The sequence below is a fragment of the Symphodus melops genome (assembly GCF_947650265.1).
Source record: "Symphodus melops genome assembly, chromosome: 22".
In the NCBI taxonomy this organism is placed as follows: Eukaryota; Metazoa; Chordata; class Actinopteri; order Labriformes; family Labridae; genus Symphodus; species Symphodus melops.
Window position 1 is genome coordinate 14,910,796 of NC_136712.1, and position 25,704 is coordinate 14,936,499.

Below are 25,704 nucleotides of genomic sequence, written 5' to 3' on the forward strand. Positions count from 1 at the left end.
GTTGATGTTGTAGAAGGCACAGTTGTTTCAGCAGAAGTTGATGTTGTAGAAGGCACAGTTTTTTCAGCAGTAGTTTGTGGTGTTGTTGTTGTTGTTGTTGTTGTTGGTGTTGGTGTTGTAGAAGGCACAGTTGTTTCAGCAGTAGTTAGTGGTGTTGTTGTTGTTGTTGGTGTTGGTGTTGTAGAAGGCACAGTTTTTTCAGCAGTAGTTTGTGGTGTTGTTGTTGTTGTTGGTGGTGTTGGTGTTGTAGAAGGCACAGTTGTTTCAGCAGTAGTTAGTGGTGTTGTTGTTGTTGTTGGTGTTGGTGTTGGTGTTGTAGAGGGCACAGTTGTTTCAGCAGTAGTTAGTGGTGTTGTTGTTGTTGTTGTTGGTGTTGTAGAAGGCACAGTTGTTTCAGCAGTAGTTTGTGGTGTTGTTGTTGTTGTTGTTGGTGTTGGTGTTGTAGAAGGCACAGTTGTTTCAACAGTAGTTAGTGGTGTTGTTGTTGTTGTTGTTGTTGGTGGTGTTGTAGAAGGCACAGTTGTTTCAGCAGTAGTTAGTGTTGTCGTGGGAGTTGTGGTAGTCGTAGTTGGGGTGGGCACTGGTAAAAAATGGAATGAATTAGGGTCTGGTGTATTTTAAAACAGGTCCCATGAATACAAAGCAACACAAACCAAACAGCCTTGAAATGTATTTCATAAATCTGTAAACCGAGAAATAGGCACATGTCAATGCGAATCATTTGTACTTACAACAGTGAATTGCGCCATCTATACATAGGCTGTCAAGAATGATAAAAAAAAGATGTTATTTCCTCTTGACAATACTACACATAATACAAACTGCACAATGTTTACTATTACTGTTATCTGATTATGTATGTATTAAGGCATTAAATGGCCATTCTTACCATGATCTAGAATCTATCAGTACCACAGTATCCGGCTGAATGACAGTGTCATTGAAATAACAGGTGCAGTTTTTCAATTTGGTGCATTCACCAACATTTTCATCATAGTATGGTGTATCCTTTGAACATCTTGGGTAACAACCTATTCCAAGACAAAAAGATTTGTTAAACTGTTGATAAATGGATAATAGCTTTTGAAAGCATTGATATGGTTAAAACATTTACCATTGGTTTACATTAAGATTTGTTTTGCTCTTTACAAATATCACTAGTATATCAAACAAAAAATAAGCTAGTTGGCATACTTAAATAAAAGTCTGTCTACCTTCCAGCTTGTGAGTTAAGCTGCTTCTTCCACAGGTGACCATCTGACCACAGGCTTCATAGTGCCAGATACATTGGCTCTTCTCATTGTAGTAGTCACAATAGACAGCTATGTTAGAAATAGTCACAGATTGAATTATTACAGATTAAGTTATAGGTTATATTTTGCAAACATTCAATAATGACAAGTACTGAATGTGACATAATATTTTAAAAGAACAACGAGTAAAACTAGAAATGATACATCCTACTGATCTTTGAAATTGTTCTAATGTTCGTCCTTATTTGCAAGTGTTTGGCTACAAATGCTCATAACTTACGACACAAATCAGGTGTTCTCCAGTTTACACACACATCGTGGTCACTGCAGGCCTCTGCATAGGCTGCCACAGCAGTGCAGAATCCCAGAAACTTCCCTTCAAACTCACAAGAGCAGGACTCCTGCACACATGCATGGAAGTAGGGCTCTGGATCCACCTATACATTTTAGGGCATTGTCACAAGAGCAAATATTAATCCCATTAATCAAAATAGACACACAGTATGATATGTCAATAGGATATTACTTTATTGATCCAGGACTTCCAAATAGACTTCCAAATATTCGCATATATATACAATATACATATTCAAGACCTGAAATAAAAACCCTTACATTGGAGTTAGAGATATAATTATTACATACTTTGTAATGGCATTCTTTGAAAATATCTCCAGTAATAATCATACAGCGTCGTTCAGCCCAGGCTGCGCAGTAAGAGTTGCGTTCGCACGGAAATATTTCAGTTGTCACATCAGAGCAAGGAGGAGCTGCAGCCTTCCAGCTGTTGCCAAACACCACAGGACTGGACATCACTAAATACAAATTAAAAGTTGTATTTTGACCACTGTTCTAAAAGTAGTTTGGTACAGAAGAGGATTAGGGCCACTAAAAAAAAATTGAATTTTTTTTTTCAGAGCCAGAATTCTGAGAAAAAAGTCAGAAACATTTTTTTTTTAGTGGCCCAAATCATCTTCTGTGAATGTGCTTTAAAAGATGAGAAAATTTATTATTTTTTACCCTCTGAGCCGATTATCTGTAGGTCATTCATCTCATTGGAGTCAAAATTCCCACAGAGGCCGCATACCTTGTTCTGTTGGAGAGGTGGATAAAAAAAAAATACATTACATTCAATAAATAAAGGAAACCTTGAAGTATGATTCTATGAATAATGGTTAATGCTTAAATAAGGTGTTCCTATCTTTTCAATAAAAGTCATGAACGTTAAAAATAGGGGTGCCTCTAGGGTCTGTTATTTTCACAGCAATAAGGCATGTGACACTTCGCAGGACACTGAGAGGAAGTGCTGTCAGATGTGACCCAATTAGGGAGGTTTTCAACAGTCATTGCAAAATTTGCACATTTGATGCAATGCTGTGATTTTGTCAGTCGTTGGGGGGTCCCTCCTATTGACCTAAGGCCCCAAGCAGTTGCCTAACTTGCCTGTTGACAAGCAGGTCTGTTCAAAACCAGAACTTATTATATTTATAGAAGCTTGTTGAACGAATGAAATACCAAGGTAAGCGATCATACACATGTTGAACAGAAAATGTAATACTTCTTTTTTACAATATTTTTAACAAGAAAGAGTATTAAAAGAGTAAAGGTTGTGTGTTATGATAAATATATATAAATGAAAGTACTTCACAATCTCCATATCTCACCTTCCAGTATGCACTCAGCTTTACAGTAATTCGGGTGTGTTTGTCCCAGATGAGAGTGATCCCTTTGCTAGGAACTGAGATTATGATGTAAAGTCCCACAGTGTGTATGGAGTAAAGAAAGCCTTCCTGAGTTCCACTAACATGATGTTGTCGGGTCACCCTCATGTCGCTCAGCGTCAAGGTGACTTTGCCCTTAGCAGCACAGCACAGGGACAAGGTTAATTGCATATGAAGATATTAAGTAAATAGCCTTGTTTCACTCCTAAGCATTCAATGACTGCTTTACGCATGTGAAAAGTTGTTGATTTGTAGACATTTTAGACAAAAACACAGCAGAAATCAAGTATATCCTTTGTAAATGTCTCTTTGAGTAATTTTTCCTAATATGAGGGACAGATGCCCATAAAGAAAAAGTTGATTAAAGATATAGAGTTCAATATCATTTAGACATTTTTAAAACGTATAGCAAAACAGTCATCCACCTGCAGGTCAATTTTGATGGAGCGAGAGCAGGTGAGCGCCTCATCACAACAAGGCACACTCTCTACTCTCACAGAGAAGGTACCATTTCTCTTTCCGCAGTCATCCTGAAGGGAAAACAATATTTTATTTCAAAAACATGTAATAGAAAAAAGGCAAACCATAGCCAATTTATGTGGATACCCTTATATGGATGTAGCACATCCTTTGAAGGAAATGCATTGGAAACCTACAATGTGGATGAAAGAATTATGAGCATGGATTTAATTCCAACTTTTATTTTACCTCTACAAGTGTGTACTCGCAATTTCCATCAAAGCGGTACCATTTGGAGTCAAAGGTCTGGTAGTGGCCATTTCCATAAACCTGACACGTCCCAGAACAAGGCTGATCTTTGCAGTGCCACTGACCCTGACGACAGATGCTGTAAAACATGTTGATTTAAACCTCATATCAAGCTTTGCAATTTCTTTTTTTGTCTGAATTGCAGAACAAATGCAGGTATTACCATGTTTTGCAGTTTGTTTTGACACTTTGTCCTTCACTGAATACTTTGCTGCTATACACACAAGTGCATTTATCCAGAGAAACACAGTTTCCACGGTGATCCTCATACTGGTCATTAGGGCAGTAACAGCCACTCTCACAGGTCATACTGCCCTCCTAGAAACAACATTAAAAGAAAAGTCCTTTAGCTGAAGGTCTGTGAAATCACAATATAAAATCTTATGACAAAATGTTAAAGTAACTGATGCAGTAAGAGAAACTAAAGTAAATGACACAGTGCAGTTGATGCTGCCCTCATAGCGTTAGAAACAAAGCTTATATAATTTACCTTTAAACAGGAAGTAAGCTCCTGCTTCAACACTATAATTACAACCCTATCAATCATATGATCTCTTCACCTACCATCGGCTTGCTGAGACTGTCACAGGTTTTCTGAGCTGTTTTTATTCGGTCCTCTGAGCAGTGAACACAAACTTTCCCATTTCTGCACCCTGACGTAAACAATCATTGAGGACAAATCACATTGCGTTTTCCAAAATTGTAAACATTGTCGAGTACTTCCTTTGTTTTAAGTGTTACATTCCAAAGTTGTACAAATGTTGTGACTAAAATTCCGCTATTAATGGAGAATGAACAACATAGCAAATGGAACAGAAATAGAACATTAAACTGGCATATTATGAAATGGAAATGATCAAAGCAAAGAGATTTTACCACAGTCCTTGGAGCAGTGCAGCTTTCCATTGTTACAGGAGCTGCAAACAACAAAGTGCTTGGTTTGGGATTTGACGTTTTTGGACATCACTGAATACAAATTAAAAGTTTTATTTTGACCACTGTCCTAAAAGTAGTTTGGTACAGCTTGTGAGGTGAGTTTGGGATTTGACACTTTAATGATGTACAGTATATGTTGAGGAGTTGTCACACATTAGAGAAAGGGGGAAATATTCATTTAAAAGAGGGGATACATTTGTTTCTACTCTTCAATAAAAATAATTTAAAAAGTTATACGTTAGAAATTGTCATTAAGCCAGTATTAAAGGCTTTTCATACTCGGATGATTGACTCACCACATTCGTCCGTCGATAATGACAGACCCAGGTGGGATTGAACCACCATTCAAATGGCAGTGACATTCTTCCTTTGGGGTGCAGGTATGTCCTTGGTTCAGATGAGTTCCCTCTGGGCAGCCACAGCCCTCAACAAGTGCTTCACCCAGCTCACAGCGAGGGTCAGGGCCAGACAGGGAACCGCATGTACGGTTGCAGGCAGGGATGTTGTAGGAAAATTCTTGGTTGTTTTGACATTCAACAGCTGCAACAGAACATTGACATGTGAAGTAGCTACACCACAATAACAAAACAGCACTTTTTAAAGTAGAAAGTAGAAGTAATATTAGGCATATTTATACATGTAAATGTCATGTTAAAACCTATTGATATTAACACAAAGTGTCTTAAAGGTTTTTAAGTATCATTTTATAAATATTACAAAACAATAATATTACATCTTGCTAATTACCAACAAAAATGATTTGGACTTTTTTTTGCTCTATTTGGTCTTTCAAAATATATTGTAACAGTGCAGAGAGGACAAAACCTTTTGAACTTACTGCAGTTGGTATCTTTCCTCCAGTCACCAACTTCAACACCCAGGCTGGCACAGGCTTTAACATAACTGCCCAGAGCGACACACAAGCACTGCTGCAGACTGCTACCACAGTTACAGGTTCTTAGGATGCAGGCCTAAATTAAAAAGCAGCTTCATGTTTACAGGAGCTGTGATAAATGTATTATTGACAGACAATTGCTGGTAAGCATCTTCAAGTCTAATTTATCATTATTATTATGACAAAACAATGACATATCTCATATCATGCAAAAGATTTCTTACCTTATAGAAGTGATCAGTTGGGATATGAGCATGGCACTTAGAAAAAATTCCATTTGGTAAGTTCAACGCGGAACACTTGTCATCAGCAAATATCTCTAAAAAAACACACAAGATGATGAATTATGTTTTTAAAACCTTTTACAGTGGGAGGCATCATATGAGCAAATTATAAATTTGTGTACTTGAATGTAGCTAGAAAAGCCTATGTATGTGAATCACAGTCACAGAGAGGCTGTAAAAGGCTGAGTGTGGGGAAGCCCTTTCAATTCTTGTTATGTCAGGACAAACATTAAAACATCTGCTCAGGAACCCTCAGTCTGATCTCAATAAATTTAATTCTTTAAATACACGTGAGTGTTTTCTGGTTTATATAATAATCATAAGATAGAAAGTGACTGTTTCATCTGATTTCGATTTTGATACGAACTTTAATGTATGAATTAGAAAAGAGCTGCTTTAAATGAATTTTTAAGCTGGAGCGGTACTGCCATCCAGTGGTTATGATCTGGCATGTGCAGATATGTTATAACCACATTAATTGTTATTGGCTATAGAATGTGTAACATAAGTATACAATCTCTGCATGTTTTGATATACGAGTGTCAGTGTTGCAGATTTTTAAATGCATTGTTTTCTTGAATTACAGATTGAACAAGTGTAATATTGTCTTAATTGTTAGCGATTATTCTCAGATTATTGAAAGTCAGAATGCTCATTTTTAGTTGAGGTATGGTGACATTATAAGTTTTTATTCTTTGTTTTATTAAAGGATAATTCACCTGTTGTAACAGGAATCTGTATTGACATTGGGTCAGGTCATATATGTCGTATAAATGTGAAATAAATTTTGAAGTTGGAGCCTTCTTCAAAAGGCAGAAAATGTCTTTTTGGCTCATGTGGATGAAAGACAACTCCCAGAAAGGGAGGCCACTCAAACTGAAGCAAGGCTTCTGTATTTACAGTCTGTCTACAACACATGAGTAGCTAATTTTGCAAGTGTTTTCATGTTTTTAGGTCAGGACGTGACTAAAGGAACAAGTCTTGTCAGATGCTAACCAACCATGTCTCCCAATGCCCCAATTCCTGATTAGGAATATCAAACATCTATCCTCATAATCTAAATGAAATTCAACAACAATGTAGGAGGATACATCAACAATTATGTATAAGCTAATATATATTATATTAATGATAATATTGTCAGAATTGGTACCGTAGTCTGTTTTGATGCAGGAGGAGGGTATGTTAACTGCACAAGCACCAACACTCCAAGATTGAGCAAAGAGTTGAGGTGAGTTCTCTGCAATTCCGCTGCTGGTTGTGAAGTCATCTGTAGTGTCATTGTTGTTATTGCCACAGAGACCTGAAAGTCCAAAAAAATACGACAAAAGATTCTGCATTGTGTTGATTTCTATTCTTAGGAGCTTGTGAAATTATACTAAAAGTAAATGCAATTCTATTCCTGGTATCCTAACCTGACATCTGGTCCATGTGGTTTCCCGTTGGCGTGATGTATAGCTGGATTTCAGGAAACATCTGGACTTGAATGTTAATTCCTAAGGTTGTGTGCACCTGGACATACATTGATGATTGCCAGAAAACCAGAGCATGATCTGACAGGGGGCAGAGGTAGGTAAGTAATAGCTTACTAGCTTAACAGACTTTCACATTCAAGATGCGTACACAGATGCAGCAGCCTGTAATTCTAGTTTGTATTTACCCGTCTGATGAAGCTCAGGGATCTCCTCTTCTCCAACTTTTACCATGTTGTGTGAGAATGTATACGTTTCCTGCAAATTAGAGGAAATTCATTATCAAATTCTGGAAACTTCTCCTGCTTTCGACTTGTGATATAGTGTATAATGTTTTAAATTGAGCTGAGACAATGCTCATACCTGAAATATGTGCAGTTTAGCGGTTTTCAAAGAGGGTGCTTTTGCTGAAAACTCAATAACAATTGTCCAGTTGAGACCCTTTAAAATGATTTTAAAAGAGCCATCAATATCAAGAAAAGACAAAAAGGATTAACTGTGAATTCTGGGGTATGGTGAAAACTCACTTGTGAGGCCACATATGTACATTTACCAGGCAGGACATATTGTTTGCCATCAAATGTTGTCACAAAATGCCCTTCAATTAAACATCTGGAAGGGCACCCATTTTCGGAGCATTGCCATTTCCCATTGGCACATGCACTGTGAAGAGAAATTAAAAAGGAGTTCCTGGATATTCCCTAGTAAGAATATTTCCATTTACAATAGATACTTACCATGACTGGCACTTAGTGCTGCGTAGCTCTCCAGATGTGTAGCTTTTGCCAGCAAACTCACAGGGACAACTGGACACACTTACACACTGGAAGCCTTCTGTGTGATCATTGAGTACCTTACCTACAAGATAAATTAGAAAAACTGAATTAACAACCGAGTCAGATAAGTAAAGTGGCAAGTTTTCAGAGACAGATAATACTCACTCTTCGGACAGACACATGAGCTGGTGAGATCTTGGTAGGAAGTTGTTGGATTTGGGTTGGTGCAGGTTGGAACAAAGGCCGCACCCTCTTCTACATATTCCAAGTCTCCCGGACAATTTGGTTTTTCTAGATAAACCACCAGAAACATAACATAGCATCGTTTATCTATCAAATCTGAGCTATCAAAAAGGTCAAACAATGTATTGCGCTTAAAAATCTAGTTTTAAAATGCACATACCACATTGAGTAACAGCTCTCCAAATGTTCCAGATATAGCTGGCGTTTCCACAATGGGTGGCTATTTCTTTGAAGAAAGCACAGCTGATGCATTTGTTTTTTTCAAAGCCATAAATGTTGTCTTCACAGAGCTGCATATAACGAAGCAACTCTTCTTGAAGACAATCCAATGTGAAGGAAAGGAAATTTCGGCACTCCTTCAAAAGTAATCAGAAAACCACTTCAACATCTGGATCTTTGTATCCACTTTGAATTCAAAATATGAATAAATAAAAAACACTATCTTCAATACATTATACCATATTTGTCTTCTAAATCAGATCATTGTTTGGATATAAGTCTAGACAGGGCAACAGGCTTATAGAAAATACACCATGATCAACAACATACAGTTTGTTGGGTTTAATTGGTAACATTCAGCTTTTGCAATTGTGAACTTACTGTATTCATAGCAGAGTCAGTATCTCTGATTTGACATGTATCATCAGCAATGACGCTCTCCGTGATAGACTGCCGTTTGTTGCCTGTTTCCATTTGACAAAGTGTCAAAAATCAACAGAGGACTCACACTTTTCAAGAATAAGTTATTTCCAACAAACAAGTTAAGATGAAACAACTGACTGACACTCCATCTAGACCCTGACCCTTTGTTTTTTTTTCCTTTCATTATTTCATTTGTTTCTTACCCTTGTCTCTGTTTTCCTGATTCTGCTCTTCATGGTTCCCGTTGAGTGTGTCAGCTCCGCCCTGAATGACCTCACCTGTGTCTTGTTGTCTCCTACTTGTTTGTGTATTTAATCCCTGTGTGCCCTCTCTCATGTTGCCCGTTTGACACGTTTTCTTCAGTGTTACCTCATCCTAAAATGTTTCTGAGTTAGTATTTTGTGTATAACCCTCTCTTTTTCTGGCTTTTCTGAATTTGTTTGCTGGTGTTTCTGACTGCCTGTGAATCCAACCAGACTGAAAAGATCCTCCACTGAAATCTTGCAATTGAATCCATGTTTGAGTGTGTCTTTGATTGATCCTTTAAGAAACACCTACATGTGTTTGATAATCCAACTTAATTAAATTTAAAATGTTATTTCTCATGCACTCTTTTACACATAGTTGTTTTTTTTATTTGAAATATTTAAGGCTTATAAAATGTTCATACCTCGTACACTGGATTTGCCACACAATCCAGTCATGTCGATGCTCAGCTCTTGATCTAGCTCCACCTTAATAAAATGTAGGACTTTAGTGCTCTAAATGGCCACACTACATGTGAATGTATAAATGAACTTAAAATAGTCTGTCTTGTTAAACCTAATGCAGGTAGTCAATTTAGAAAAGTAAGTGGTGATTTCTCACCCACAGAGTGTCTATTCCTCCAAGTACATTGTGCCAGGTGACAGACAGGGGAAGCAGTGAGCTTCTCAGTTTGGTATAGATGCCGTACTGAAAGATGTGTTGATAGGTGTGATCATATGGAAGAGAAACCCTGTAAACACATAAACATAGACAAAAGTTCAAACAGATACAAAAATAGGAGCTGTAATTTTCTACTTAAGTATTATGTATTCTTTTTTTCTTCAGTAAATTGAACAAAACTTTCTTTCTACTTTGATCAATCCTCAATCTCCTTACTCAAGTTCATACATAAATTAGAATTATAAGAGAAAATGATAAAACCAGTGAAGTATGAAACAGCTCCAAGTCACCTTGCAGAATGTTAAAAAAAACTCAGTATGTTTTTTTTAACCAAAGAGACTAACCATTAAAATACAGTTTCTAAGACTCAGAAGCTAATAATCAACCAATATCAATGACATAGCAAACAAACGGTGTTGCTGTGCACCCATGCCATTAGAGTGAATGAGTTGTATATATTTGTATGTATTTGAACAAAACATTTCCTGCTGCATTTTTACAGTTACTACAGTTAACGTGACATTGTTTTGTTTTTCTGTATTTCTGCAAACATGTATCAGGATATGCTGAGGTAAGACTCAAACCTATTCTTCTCCACCCAAATGCTTCCATTCCGCACAACAGTCCTGATTTTGTTGATGATGATCTCCACCTGGACCACAAGCCCGCTGTCATCTCTCAGTATTGTGATATCACATTCCACCCGGTTGTGGGTGAAGCGGGTGAGGGTGAAGGGACAGTTGGACCGCACATAGAAATCTGAACCGTAAAAAGGCTGGACCACCCCACTGCCAAACGTCCTGCAAGTGTCTGATCATAAAAAAAATGATCAGGCATTCAAAACAGTACTTGCAGTCTAATTCAAGTTAGTAATGAATGTAATGTAACATACTGTATATATATATATATATGTGTGTGTGTGTGTGTGTGTGTGTGTGTGTGTGTGTGTGTGTGTGTGTGTGTGTGTGTGTGTGTGTGCGTGTTTTAATGATGCTGAATTTAAGGATTTTTATATTTTATCAAATGTAACCTTTTATGGCAAAGTCGTAAAAAAAATCACTGTCATGCAGGTTGAAAATCAAAGTAGGAAGACCCCATTGCATAAACCAAAATAACTTATTTAAACAATAGAAAAGATTAAATCACTTCTTACATCCAAAACTAACAAACTACAGGAACATACACCAGCACATACCAAATAAGACAATGAACTGACAAATAGGGCAAGAAACACAGACTAAATAGACATGGGGCAATCAAACACAGGTGAGACTAATAAGACACAGGTGAACACAATGAGGGCAATCAACACTGGAGGGAAACTCACAGACAGGAATTAAGACAAAACTTAGAACTACAAAGTAAAGCATGGAACACTGAAGGCCCACAGAACATAACAAGACACACGAGAACATAGAGAAACACAAGTATACAAAGTTACACAATATCAAACTACAAAAACACAAGGGGACCAAAACTACTAAAACAAGAAATAAACATCTCAACTCTTAAAATATACAACTAAACAAGACCAAATCACGACACTTTGTATAAACCTGCCTTGCAATTATTCCAAGAAGAGCTATTGTTTCAAGTTTTTGAAATAAAATCTTTAAAACAAATTTTTCAATTTTAATTGTAATAAATGATACTTACATTTCTGACTTTCTGCTGTTACAACTGATTCCACTGTCCCTAAAACTAGAGGAGAAACTGTAAGTTAAACATTTAAGAAAATGAAAATTGGAAAAAAAGAGTTTGGATATGGTAGGGAAAAGGTATTTCCATTTCAATTCTATTAAAACGTACAAAAGTATGTACCTTAAAAGTTTTTAAGAGTACCAAAAATATCCATAATTAAAAATAGCATGTTTCAGGATAATGCAGAGAACTATATATCTAATGATTGTATGTATAAGTAGCACTTTATAGAAGTAAATAATTAGTGTGAATTATAAAAAAAAAGAAGAAGAAAGGAATTTAAGATCCCAGATTACTGTAACACAGGTAAAAAAAAACATTCATAAAAAAATGTAATGGAAATTTAAATAATTACCGTCAAATGTGAAGTTTATTACAAAAATTGTGTCAACAATAACTTAATAAAACATTGATCCGAGTTACTCATCATAATTTATCGATGTTGATAAACAGCACAAGTAAAAACTAGTTAAACACCATTACAATACAATACAATGTATTCTGCAATATCCTTGCAGAATAAAGGAATAAATGGAAAGGCAAGAGTTTATAATACCTGAGGCCAAAGAAAAGCACACAGCTAGAAGTTGTGGCTGTAAAGTCATGCTGCCTGGTGCCCTGTTGTGCAGCAGAGCTGGTGAAACAAGGAGGAACTGCACAAACAACCCTCTACATGGCTTTTATATGCTGTGTCCTTGCACACACACACCAACCACAAACAGATGTGTGTGTGTGTGTGTGTATGTGTGTGTGTGTGTGTGTGTGTGTGTGTGTGTGTGTGGTGGGGGGGGGGGGGGGGGGGGGGTGTTGGACTGGTGTGGCATTCAGAGACATGCACATCAACACATGACCTTGACGCTGTTCAAATAAAAATACCAGGAAACTAGAAATAAAAAACTAAAATCCTTCAACTAAATGGTAATCAGGCATAAACATATAGAAATGATTACACAGATCAAATCATCTCCTACTTCTCAGGTTACATTTAAAGTTATGAATGTGCAGGATTTCAAGGCAACAATTCCCATGATATATACTCAAGTGGTAAATTGTGAGTGTGAAATGGAGATCTTAATCTTCGGGGCTTGGTAACTGTCCAAACACAGTCGGTAAGTAACTGCAAAAGAGGAGTTTGAAACTTGAGCTGGTTCTTTTATTCTTTTAAACATGTTTCCTTCCCCATATAACGACACCTGGTCAATAGCAGGGTCACCAACATAATGGGCAAAATATTCAGTCACTTCTTTGAACAAAAAGGGATGCCTACCTTTAGTAAATATTAGGAAAGCAGACAACGTTAACAGAGGACAAGTTGACCAATGATACAATGAAAAGTGAGTCTAGGGAAATGGCCAAGGTGCATGAACCAGGATCTAGTCAGTTAATTTTCAATTTGAGCTGAGGGAAAGTACCTCAAGATGTCTTGTGCAACTACTCAGATTTCTTTTCCTGCAAAGATTAGTCTACTTAAAGCAGCAGATCGAGGCAAACCCTAAGATTAAATCAGTGAGGTGATCAAAAGAATTAAGAGGCTTATCAACATACCAGCAGTCAAAATGAAACTTGATATTTCCCCTCTTACAACCCCTTCTTTATTACTTACCGAAAATGAATTGTTTGTAGAATTTTTTAACAGGAGTATTTTTACTTCATATAACTTAACCTTAAACTCCCATTTTTATGACAAAAATAAATCTTAAACAAGTTGAGGAAAACCAGTAACCATGTGTATAAATAATCCAGGTCCAGGAACTCAGAATGTTTGAAGAGACAGATTAGATTTACACCAACGAGTATCGGCTTGCGCCTTCTTCAGGGTGCTGACTGCATCGGTGTCTTTTAAAGTGTAGAGCACAAATATGGTAAGGTTGGCTGTGGAAACACAATTAGGATCAGGCCTTACCAAAACAAACCATACCAAACTGTACTGATCCATCCCGGAGCACTTGGTGGAAACGGGGCTTAAGGGTGTGGCTCAAGCCAATTCTGGAATAGATATACATGAAGCTGCATATGAAGTTATGCTGCTGTCAATGCTTAAGACATTGCCATCAATTATAAGGAAATGTAAAAGAGGTACCATTGGGATATGAACCCAGGCTCTCCTGTTTAGTAGACAGGAACTTTGACCAACTAAGCCACAGCACCATCAGATGTTTAGTGCTACCAAAGTTTCAAATTTAGTGTGTGATTGAATTGAAATTGAAATCAGCTTGTTAACATTTTTCAATCGGGAGAGACTTAATTGAGAATCTATGATGAGGAGTGGGTTTCCTGGACCTGGACTCTGCTGAGCTGGATGGAGGTGAATGGGGCGGAGGAGGGTTGCAGTGTTTGCACTGAAATGACAGAAGTACTGTGGGAGAAAAAGACTGTTTTTAGTGTTTGACAGCAGAAGGTTGATTGGTTGAGAAAGGTCGTGGCAGAGTCTGGTTGGTTAAATCCGGGATGATACCCATGATCAGCTGATCACCAGAACGAGATTCAGGTAGTAGTAGGGGGCGTGGTTTGAGAATGAATGAGGAGATGAATGAATGAAAAAAAGAACACCACTCTTCCTGTCTGAGCTGAGCTGAGCTGGCTGAGCTTCATTTCAATCAGGACAGACTTGAGATTGAGAATGATCAATAATTTATTAACCATGAAATGTGCGACAATTATAGAATGAAATGTGCAAAGTCTTTTGGGGGCTAGACTCCATCATGACGACTTCATATACTCTGGGGTATTGAAGCAGACCTGATCATGCACCAGAGTAGGTTATTGACCTGACGTGGCTTGCATGCCTCGCTAAACTGCCCTATAATCGTGTGGCCCGGCACGACTACTGAAGACTGACCTATAGCCATCAGGCCCGGCGTGACCAGAGCTTCATGAGCGAGGCAGCATAGCCCAGAAATCATTTTCTAAGTGCTACCATGGCAACAAGCGTAGAAGTAATAACTGCAGAATGTTAAAGTCGTAATCATTGATGATGTTGAAATAAACGAATACAAGAGGCATTAAAATAGGAGTCAGACCTTGGTGCTCAAGGAACCTGCATGACCAGGTTGAGATGCTGCAGAAATGTGAACCGTGTTAGTAGCGTCTTTGGCACATAAGTAGCCTCTGATATGAAGTTTGCAGGTCCAGACTGGTCTGAACGAATTGGTGACCAAGATACATGATTTTAAGTACATGGTTGAGTAGAATTGGACATTTCTGGAGAAATTTCAGTGTGAGAGCTGCACATGCTGGTACGATTTATGAGCATCATACAACAAGTCAAGCACATTCTCATTTGCAGCTTTAATAACATTAGTTCCCATCAGGATTTCAACTTGCTACCTTCTGCTTACCTGACTGACATTTTAACAAGCTGAGCTATAGATCTGTTGAGACAACAAGGAAGTATCTCACATTTTAAATACTATTAAAATTGAATGCAGCTTGCAGCTCAGCACACAATCAGCAATATTACTTTCCTAAGGCTAATGGTAAACGAGTTATAAGCCTTAACCACAAAACTCTTGATGACTGACCAGATGGTGGCGCCACAGGACCATTTATGAGTGTATTGAGCATAGTACGACCAGTAAACGTGACCAAGTTTGAAAACCTTGAACACAAAACAATTAATGACTGAACACATGGTGACGCTACAGGATCAGTTACACTGAGCAGACAACCAGTAACCATGTGGCCAAGTTTGAAAACTGTAGCACATTCAGTTTTTGAGATATCAGCTTTCAAGACCTGCTCCAATAGATATTTAATATTTTAAAAGTTCATTTGGAATCATTCAAACATTTTTTAAGTGTTTAGTAAAGCAAAAGCCCTCACAACACACAACCAGGAGGTTGCGAGTTAGTGAGCAGCTTGTGCATTTTACTCGGGAAATTAACCCAGTGTCTTCGAATTAGGTGGACTTGCCATCGGCCTAAGCCACAGTTAAGACAAAGACTCGGCATGTACTTTCACTAGATGAGGCTATGACATCACATGGAGCTTGCAGCTTAGAACTTCAAATTCTTCAAATTATCAAAATTTCATTGTAAAATTCTGAAAATAATCATACAGTATCCTCATACTTTCCTGAGGGCTGTTGACAAATTTGGTAAAGTTTGATCAAACATTTAGTGATATAATAAATGTTTTGCCTACAGTACCAATTACAGTAAAACGTTTACCGTTGTCACGGCCACACCGTTTAACCGATCTTTACGAAATTTGACCTGTGGGTTTTGGAGTATCTCAGCAATTTCTCAGCAATTTTAGTATGCTTTGAGTAAATGCACGATGAGTTACAGTAGTTAATTTAATATGCACATTTTGAATTGACCATAGGTTCTTATTATTAGTGTGAGAGCTGTAGCTCTCACTAATAATAAGATATAAAGAGCGAAGATAACATAAGTGTGAGAACTGCAGCTAATTATTAGGATTGTGTAAGACAAGAATTATAGCAATGAATGACAGTCCTGCTGCCACAATGACTGATAATCTTGTTGTCATAGTGACGATGATTAAGATGGCAGTATTTAAATGAATAGTTTTGACTGATTTATGACAGAACAGGGGAGTTCATCAAAAAGTGGTTACCTGGATTAAATGACAGGATACAAAGATGCGGTCCATACTGAAGCCTTGACAGAATTGACTGAGGACAGAATTTGTGTAGCGGGTCCCGGCTAGGTCTCCGCTGGCAAATATATAGATAAAGGAGTGCTCTGGAAATATTGGTAATATTACAAAGAAATCAGCGACACAGGACAACAGTTGCTCATTCTCCATTTATCCGGATTATGGTTTATTTACATACTCAATTTAACTTTGTAACTGCATTCATGGTGTAGTTTCTCAAGTCCTCCTCCTTTGACGATGATGTGTAGATGATGAAGAAATATCCGCTGACACTGACTTGCATGTAATATAAGACATTTATTTACAAAAACAAGAAACAGCATCAGTCCAGGTTAGCCATGTTAACTGGGACAGTCACCAGCCGGGTTGACTTTTATTATCTCTTCCTCAGGATCAACACCTGTTTACTCCTGTTTAGACCCAAATGTTATCCTACTCAGTCTTAAGGAAACAACCCTTAATAAACCACTTCATTCACTTTGGTGTTAAACCAAACTCTTCTTGAGACCACTAATTGCTTTAACATAAGTTCACATTTTAACAGCACACTTACAATTCACATAACTGTTCATATAACATTGTGTCACATGTAAAATACACTACAATGGCTTTTCTGTTATTTTGTCTGCTTTACATTGAAGCACAGTTAATATCCACATTTGGACAGCATTTAGAAGCACAATTAGAAGTTCTGTTCAATGTCTCCTGACATATTTCTCAAATATAAACCTCGCAAAAGTTGTATGAAACCAAAACAAACATTTCCCCTTTAAATCACATTTTCTGTCTATCATCAATCATGTCCCTTAAAACACTTTTAATATCTTTTTCCTCTCATCAAAAAAGTATTGTTGTATAAGCTGTACATTTTCCAAGTTTTCACTTTAAAAAACAGAATACATCTTATTTGTGGTCACACTGTATTACATTCACACTATATAAACAACTATAATCGTGTCTTAAACAATCATAAACATGACCATATTGTAACTTGGCGCCAAATCCCATGACCTGAACCTGTATCATTGTCTAATATTAATGTGTGAGCCACTAAACGAAGCTGCAGCCGTAACTAATCTTAACCTGTACATTAGCATTAACTTGTTACTCTTCAAATGTTTTACTACACACACAGCTGCTCTCCACACACAAAGAAGTAACCTGCAAATGCCCAGGAACCACAAGATACAAAATAAATAAAACAGTCGATGCGGATTTCCTCGACTACGTACCGTCAAACTTAATGTTTACACATTTACCATGCTTTTAGCTTACAGACCCCATATCACCGGGGATTCATATTCGCTCATAAGCATCTGTCAACAAATAAAAAGCATGCAACCAACCTGGAAATATTGGATATATTACAAAGAAATCAGCGACGCAGGACAACAGTTGCTCTTTCTCCATTCATCTGGATTATGAGCTCACTTTGCTCTGCATCACTAAGGGTCCCCGAGTGATGCTGCTGGAGGGTGCTGCCTCCACCATGGAGTTAGATTAAATCTAATTCCATACTATAGAGTTAGATTTGTGTCTTGTTTCAAAACTGTTGTCTTGTGTCTTGTTTTCAAAACATTTTTATTCTCAAATATTATTTTTTGCTATCAGTGTGATATGTTTTTCTTCTTACAAATCTAACTCCATAGCAGCCACCCTGTGTCTATTTTGTGAAATAACACGTCATTATCTGTTATCTCAGTCAGTCAGAATGAAATAAAATACAATTGTAGTAGAAGGAAAGGAAACAAAGAGTACAAAGTACAAAGTTCTTTTAAGTGTGCGCAGACTCATCGAGCCATACGAGTTGCATTGCGATTAATCGATTATTCAAATGCTTGTAGTCTGCCATGCAGTTCCCCCCAAAACCTAGGGATGTATGCATCTCATTGAAAATATGACGAATGGTTTCGCATTGACTTGGCTGAAACATGCCGGCTGGAATTTAAAGAGACACGCGATCGTGATGTGAAATCGCTGAATGAGGTCAAATCACCATGATTAGTATGAAGAGGCTATAAGACCTTATGCTTAAATAGTAATAGTATAGTTGTGCTAGTCTGTTGAAGTTGCTTCTATCTATGCACAAAATAATGTAACTTGACAGGACCATCGCCTACTGGTCGTACTTTGCAAGTCTTATAGTTGTGATACTGGTTGATTTTGAGTTGCCAGTAAGGGTGGACCATAAGTGGCGCTGTTTTGAATTATCATGATAGCCTGGCCATACATGGTAGTGATGTGTCGGTCGCGAACGTAACGGCTCTAAGACTTGGCTCTTTGAAGTGAACGACAGGAGCCGGCTCGTCATCGGGAGCCAGATGGGAGCCGATTAGTTTTTTTATTGTCTTTTTTCTGTTAAAGCCGGATATCATTGGTGAAGATGTGCGGTTGCGTCTGAGTCCTCACTGAGCAGGGGGAGGGGAGGGGTTATACACACAGCAGACGAACATGAGAGAGAGAGAGACAGAGACAGAGGTTGACACCTCTGTTGTGTCCTCCTCCTATTTTTCTTTAAGTTTTGTTTCATTAAAACCGAAAGTAAACACGGTCGCGAGTCTCGTGACGTGACTGCAGGTCTATTTTTTAGAAGGGCATTTAAATGAATCGGAGCAACGATGTAACGTAGTTTTAAGAGGCAGCGTCAATCAAGTTATCATTTGTTGCAGCAAGAAAGGCAGGGGATGATTAGGCAAAGAGGAGAGGAGAACTTTTTATTTTAAACTTTTTAGAAAGAGCTAAGAGAATGAGAATCAGTGAATGAGCCTATAGATGCAACAGATAGACAATAAAGATGTAAATTTAGCCTGGGCTGAAAAATGAAAGGACATGAATCAGAATATTTGAAGTTCATGTTCAAGGCTGAACAGCATTTTATAATATTATTTGGATGTTTGGATGGATAAGTAATACTGTGACTAAACATGGCATTACAATTGTAATAATCATGACTCAGTCTACTGAGGCTTTTCATTTTCAAAATTTAACAGAGGATGAGACAGGAGGAGAGGAGAGAGAAAGAGCAGGAGAAGGAACCAGTGAGATGAATGTGGAGTCAGGTCCTGGAAGCCCATTATCAGCCCAGGACCCAGTTACATACAAAGACCAGGACCCAGCTTCATATAAAGACCAGGACCCAGCTACATAGAAAGACCAGAGTCTCTCTATATCACTCAGTCAATCACCATATCCTATACCAAACACTTAATATACAGTTAAAGATCACCTCAGTTATTTATTGTGAGGCAGCAACACCACACACACGAATACTTCCGTTATAGTTTTATATATTTTATGATTGCAGCAACACACTCATACAAAGACTCATACAAATTTGGGTATTTTCCTTCAAGATGCAACTCTGCAGAGTGCATAAATTAAAGTGTTTATATCATAAACATTTGATATAATGCATATTTTTACAAAAAATCTGAAGAGCCATTTGGGAGCCGAAAAGAGCCGGAATTCCCATCACTAATAAATGGTTGACAGAGCAACAGAGTACATATAGCAGAGACAGAGTATATCCGAGAATCATACCCCTAGACCAACGAGCCACATCTTTTGGACTTCAAATCTAAACAAAAAAAAATGAGGACAGATCTCTCTAACTGAAAGCTTTCATTTCCAGTAACTGTTAGGGTGTGGTTCAAGCCATCAGATAGAGCAAAAACATGGCACTGTACCTCCGAAATCTGACAGTTCAGAGTACAGCATGTCACACTAGAACTCAACAAATGTAGCCCTGATAGAGGTTTCTGGAAACCAGGCATTTTTGAAACGTTTCAACCTATCACAAGGATGTTTCATTATAATGGGCTCGTCCGGGATTTGAACCCGGGACCTCTCGCACCCGAAGCGAGAATCATACCCCTAGACCAACGAGCCATATCATTTGGCTTTCAAATCAGAAAAAAAAAGAAAAAAGAATGAGGACACATCTCAAACTAAAAGCTTTCTTCATTTCCAGTAACTGTTGGAGTGTGGTTCATGCCATCACAGGCTCATCCGGGATTTGAGCCCGGGACCTCTCGCACCCAAAGCAAGAATCATACCCCTAGACCAGTGGTTCCCAACCTTTTCCAACTCAGGGCCCACTTTTAAGTCTCAAAAATCTTCGCGGCCCACCTCCAACCCCATAAATACAAAGGCATTATAATGCGTTCTCAGAGCACTTTATTTTATTGAAGATTGAACATAAAGGCCTGAAATCAATACAGGAGAAACATATTGGAAGCTCCACAGTCACTAACACAGCATCTGTAACATCACCTCAACATAACCTTCAGTATTAGACGCACGCATAGACACGTACATCAATCAGCACCACATATATCACTGACATATAAATGACAAGTAAAGGTCTGTCTGTAACAGGCTAATAAACAATTGATTCATAAATAACGGAATCCTTTAACAATGTAGAAATGCATTGCATTCTCATAACAAATTGCAACGAAACAAAATTAAAACTTTTATAAAGCTACAGTGGATCAGTCCAACAACAGGCCAACAAGATGCTGACTCACCTAATGAGACGGCTGGTGTTGCATGGCAGCAACCAGATGCTTGATGTCTGGGACAATGGATGAAAGTTTCAGTCGAAGATCTGGCTCAACATTCAGTTTGTTTCTGTACTTAGTTTTTAATGCCACGAGTGCAGAAAATCCAGTCTCACAGAGGTACGTGGTCGGGAAAGGCATCAGGAATCTCACAGCTCTGTTGGCCAGATCAGGATACTCAGAAGCAACGTGAAGCCAAAAGTTTGTAAGGTGCTTCTGTGAGAAGACCAGCCTCAGCGCAGTGTCACATGAAAGATCCAGGAGACTATCTTGCTCTTTTGAATTCAGAGCGGCGAGGACCTCGTCACTGTGGCTGGCGATTGGGTTTTCTATCCAGTTACATTGCACGTCTGGGATGGGGAAGTAGACGCGCAGCTGGGTCCCCAAACCTTGCAGGTGCTCTCTGACAGCGTTGCTCACGATGATGGGAAGCTGACTCTGTTCCTTTGTCAGAAAATCGGCCAGATTTTCAAACGAGTCATAGTTTGACTTGTCGACACACTTGGCCCACAGTTTTTTTATGGTCGCTTCCACTTTAATCTGGACATTGAACGTGTTCACTGCTGTCCCTTGAAGAGCGAGGTTCAGTCCATTTAAGTGGCTGAAAATATCAGCCAGGTAACCCAACTTAGCCAATCACTCAAAATCACTGAAGCGGTGTGCGAGTTCAAACTTTGTGTCGAGAAAAAACACACGCACTTCATCTCGTAACTCAAACAGTCGCGTCAGTACCTTGCCCCGGGACAGCCACCGCACTTCTGTGTGCAATAGCAGCTGGTGATGATCACTGCCCATCTCTCCACATAGCACCGCAAATAACCGACTTTGCAGTGGACGGCTCTTGATGAAGTTCACAGCTTTGATCGCCTCATCTAAAACATTCTGCAGATCCTGGGGCATTTTCTTTGTAGCCAGTGCTTCACGGTGTATGCTGCAGTGGACAGCTTTTTGACAGCAGGGAGATCAGCGGTCGATTCACCATCAGTTTCGTGTCTATTTTTCCTTTTAATTATTCCTGTTGCTAGCCAGCTATCCATCTTTTGTAAACTCCAGTTTTTTTCTATCGTCGTCAAACGTAAACAAGTCAAGTACAATGCGGTCCCGCTGCAAAGTGGTCCGGCCGATAACAACAAAAGTTCCTATCTCTCATTTCCTTGTCACATGTATAATACTTGAAGAAAAAACAATATAATGAAAATAATATTTGAAATTCTTTAATATCCTTTTAACAAGTTTTAACATTTAAAACATTATTATTTTTGATTTCGCGGCCGACTTGCAATACTGGCCCACAGGTTGGGAATCACTGCCCTAGACCAAAGAGCCACATCTTTCAGACTTCAAATCAAAAAAGAACAAATGAGGACAGATCAATCTAACTGAAAGCTTTCTTCATTTCCAGTAACTGTTAGGGTGTGGCTCAAGCCATCAGATAGAGCAAAAAGGTGGCACTGTACCTCCAAAATCTGACAGTTCAGAGTACAGCACTAGAACTCAACAAATGTTGCCCTGATACTGAGTTCTGGAAACCAGGCGTTTTAACCCATGATATCACAAGAAGGTTGTACAACAATGGGCTCATCCGGGATTTGAACCCGGGACCTCTCGCACCCTAAGCGAGAATCATACCCCTAGACCAACGAGCCATATTGTTTGGCCTTCAAATCAAAAAAAATAAATAAATGAGGACAGATCTCTCAAACTAAAAGCTTTCTTCATTTCCAGTAACTGTTAGAGTGTGGTTCAAGCCATCAGATAGAGCAAAAACACAACACTTCACCTCCGAAATCTGACAGTTAGGAATACAGCACTAGAACTCAACAAATGCTGCCCTGATACTGAGTTCTGGAAAGTGAAGGATAAAAGTTGGTATTGAAGGATAAAAGTTGCTATTTCATCCTTTTCCTAAATGTTGTTAATATAAATCTGACTCCTCTAAATAATTACCTCAAATCTCTGCGCATTCTTTTGATGGGATGAGAGGAATGACTGGAGGCGTCGCTTTCAGGTTAACAGAGTTTATTAACCCGATGAATCAAGAATAGAAGTTACAGAGTCTCTGGGTTCAACACTACGCGTCCCTGACAACAGACAGATGCTGGATCAGTTCACGAAGTCTGAGCCCCGACTATCTTTCCCTGAACCCTTTTATACACTAGACAGAGAATATCTAACCAAATAATGCATTCAAGAATGTGCGGTTTCCTTCCTGCGATTGGGGCAACTTCCAAATTATGCGTCTTCGGATGAGTGGTTCCCCATCTCTCATTGGTCCATCTACTCCCGAATCCTTTCACCATCTGTAGGGGAAGACACTTCCTACCTGTTTCTTATCACAACCTGACATCTAGTCTAGTAACTAATTCTTTTTAAGGAGAAGACAATTTAGGTAATTAAGAATCCAGACTCACTCAACCTATATAAAAGTGGGTGAGTGATTAACTGTTCAGGGCCTTAAACTAAACCTATGTTTCAGTTGGTGAGTGATTCAGTTTAAAGGGCCACATCAAACACGTGTTGGAATGTGCATTCACTCCGACAAGCCCTCTTCACACAAACACCTTACTGAAAAGTATGACAATTTTATTAACACACACAAACCTAGAATAAAACATGATAAAATAACTGGTATAATATAAATGTAAGCGAACATCATTCAAACTGTAAATATCAAACCTTTCCTTTGGATCGGGTGATGAAACTTTATTGCAGTAAACACATTGATTATAAGCAGAAAAAGGCCTAATATTCTATCAACTCCCCCTTTTGACCTCATTAAACATGAGGTCAATATAAAAGAGTCTTCTTCATAAGCATCAATGTAAAGTTCCTGAATAACAAGGCCTGAGCATTAACATGCAATCAAAGGCAATAAGCCCTGATAAACTGAATAAGGTAAAATAAGATAATCCTTTATTCATCTGCAAACTGAGTTTTTTACAATGGTGGGCTTCATTTTATGACCACTCACATCCTGGGGTTGTGTAGTCCAGTCATCTGGTCTGGTAGTGGTGAAATCTACCTGCATTAAAGGAATTAATCATTTACGTCTGTTAAACACATGTTGCCATTGAAGTCTAGGAGAGTGGTGTTGGAGAGGTGAAGATATTGAGAACTTGCGAGATCACTGCGCCTGCCTCTGAATCCTAAGAGAAAGATAGCACAAGAGAAAAGGAGAACAAAAAGAGAAAAAATACAACACAAAACTGTCCTGGTCCATTCTTAAACATGTCAATAATAATCATTAAACAAAAAATGAGTATTAATGTATTATTATTATCATATACATATAGAAAGAGAAGCTACAAGTCCAATTAGAGCCCCCATAATAAAATCCATATTCAAGTCTGGTGAGATCCAGGGGCGTCCCCCTTAGACCCACTGTCACTGAATATGAATATATTACAGGAATGATGAATGAAAATACTCACCAAAAAAATGTGAAGTTTCATGTGGCTTAAAGTTAAAAATACAAAAACATCTTGAGAGAAGTAATCAGAGCAGCAGATCTTAGTGTGCTACCATCAGTCTTTCACACCATCTCCACAGGCCATTTAAATGTCAAATGACCCTCAGTCAGAGGTATAAAAAGAACTAAAGTATTCTTACAAATAAAGGTACTATTTTTTACTAATGTTTTACTAAAATACTCAAAGTCAGTCTAAACATGCACTCAAATGAAAATAAAAACTAGCTCATTGAAAATCTACTGTAAGTAAAAGTTACTTATTACTGTCTCTTTTTTTATTCATTGAAGGAAAATGTTTACAGAGATGTAACCTGCAAACATATTCTTTTGTACCCCATTTACAAAAACCAAATATAAATAGACATTAAATCTCCTCTCAATCTCTCTGTCTCAAACTCTCACCCTCATCTTTCTCCTCACTTCCTGAACTCTTTCTAATCACTTACTTAATTCCTTCTTTCTGCACTTTCTCTTCCTCACATCCACCAACAGGTTCATCTGAACCACTTTTACTTTCTGTCACCTTCTTTCACTATTACCTTTAAATTCTTCCTTCAGGATCATTAAAGTGTCTATCTATGTCACCTTTTGCTGCTTTCAATGCTATATCTAGTTTTACTTCTTGTGATGAAGGAATCTTCTACTTTTCTAGTTTACTCAGTGATAAGTGTAACAATTTCTCTGGATGTCTAAAACAACAGACATCTGTAAAAAACGTTCTCACCTCTAAAAGAGCAATAAATACATTTGACAAATTAGCCCTTAGTTTGACATATTTCTGGACTTGTTCTTCACAGATGTGAGAAGTAAAGGTTCATTTAGTCAGCTATGTTGATGCTTTCTGCAGTGTAAATAATGTGTGGATGGAACAAAACTATTTACAACTTTGTTTGTCTGAGATTTGTCACAGTGAATGCTTTAGATAAGGATAAAGAAAGTCACACTATGTGTTGTCTTTACAAGAGCTTTTACTACAGCAACTACATATATTATTATGCATCAATACCCGTCTATATCCCCCTTTTTTCTGAAAAAGGGCCGCATTAACAACACCCCCTTTTTCAGAAACATCTAAGAAGAATGGAGTGAAGTAATCTGAGAATTAAAACCATTCTATCTGTTAGAGGTCAAATGAACAGCAGCTACAACACGCTCTAGGCCCATAAGAATACAGAGAGAGGTAACACACCAGTGAGAGTTAACAACATGCTTCAAAAGCATCATGATACTCAAAGTTGGGAGTACGAATGTAATTTAAAGTGACGTGGTACAGGTCTTTTGGAGGGACTAAAGGCTGGATGGACTGCACCCAAGTTTCCCCAAAAGTTGTAAAAAGCAAGAATGTCCCCTTTTTCAAGTGTCTCTGGGAATGGTCGTTGGTGTACCCGTGAACTCCACTACTGGAACCCATTGCGATGAAGATTGAAGGTTG

General features: G+C 38.2%; 1 protein-coding gene across 1 annotated transcript; it reads right to left on the reverse strand.

Moving 5' to 3' along the window:
- Window positions 1-296: 296 nt before the first annotated feature.
- LOC306818138 (mucin-6) lies at window positions 297-21,703 on the reverse strand (the record flags this gene model as incomplete). Its single annotated transcript, XM_079335513.1, has 31 exons — window positions 297-580; window positions 732-760; window positions 890-1,031; window positions 1,215-1,322; window positions 1,534-1,690; window positions 1,899-2,068; window positions 2,274-2,346; window positions 2,918-3,109; window positions 3,400-3,504; window positions 3,683-3,821; window positions 3,906-4,060; window positions 4,307-4,395; window positions 4,619-4,659; window positions 4,975-5,218; window positions 5,517-5,649; window positions 5,798-5,892; window positions 7,011-7,160; window positions 7,273-7,410; window positions 7,518-7,587; window positions 7,693-7,770; window positions 7,857-7,992; window positions 8,067-8,187; window positions 8,271-8,396; window positions 8,509-8,704; window positions 8,949-9,031; window positions 9,661-9,724; window positions 9,858-9,987; window positions 10,502-10,727; window positions 11,574-11,630; window positions 20,920-21,430; window positions 21,536-21,703. Coding segments are annotated over 31 exons (4,410 nt in total), but the record flags the coding sequence as incomplete, so codon positions are not given.
- Between the last annotated feature and the right edge of the window lie 4,001 nt (window positions 21,704-25,704).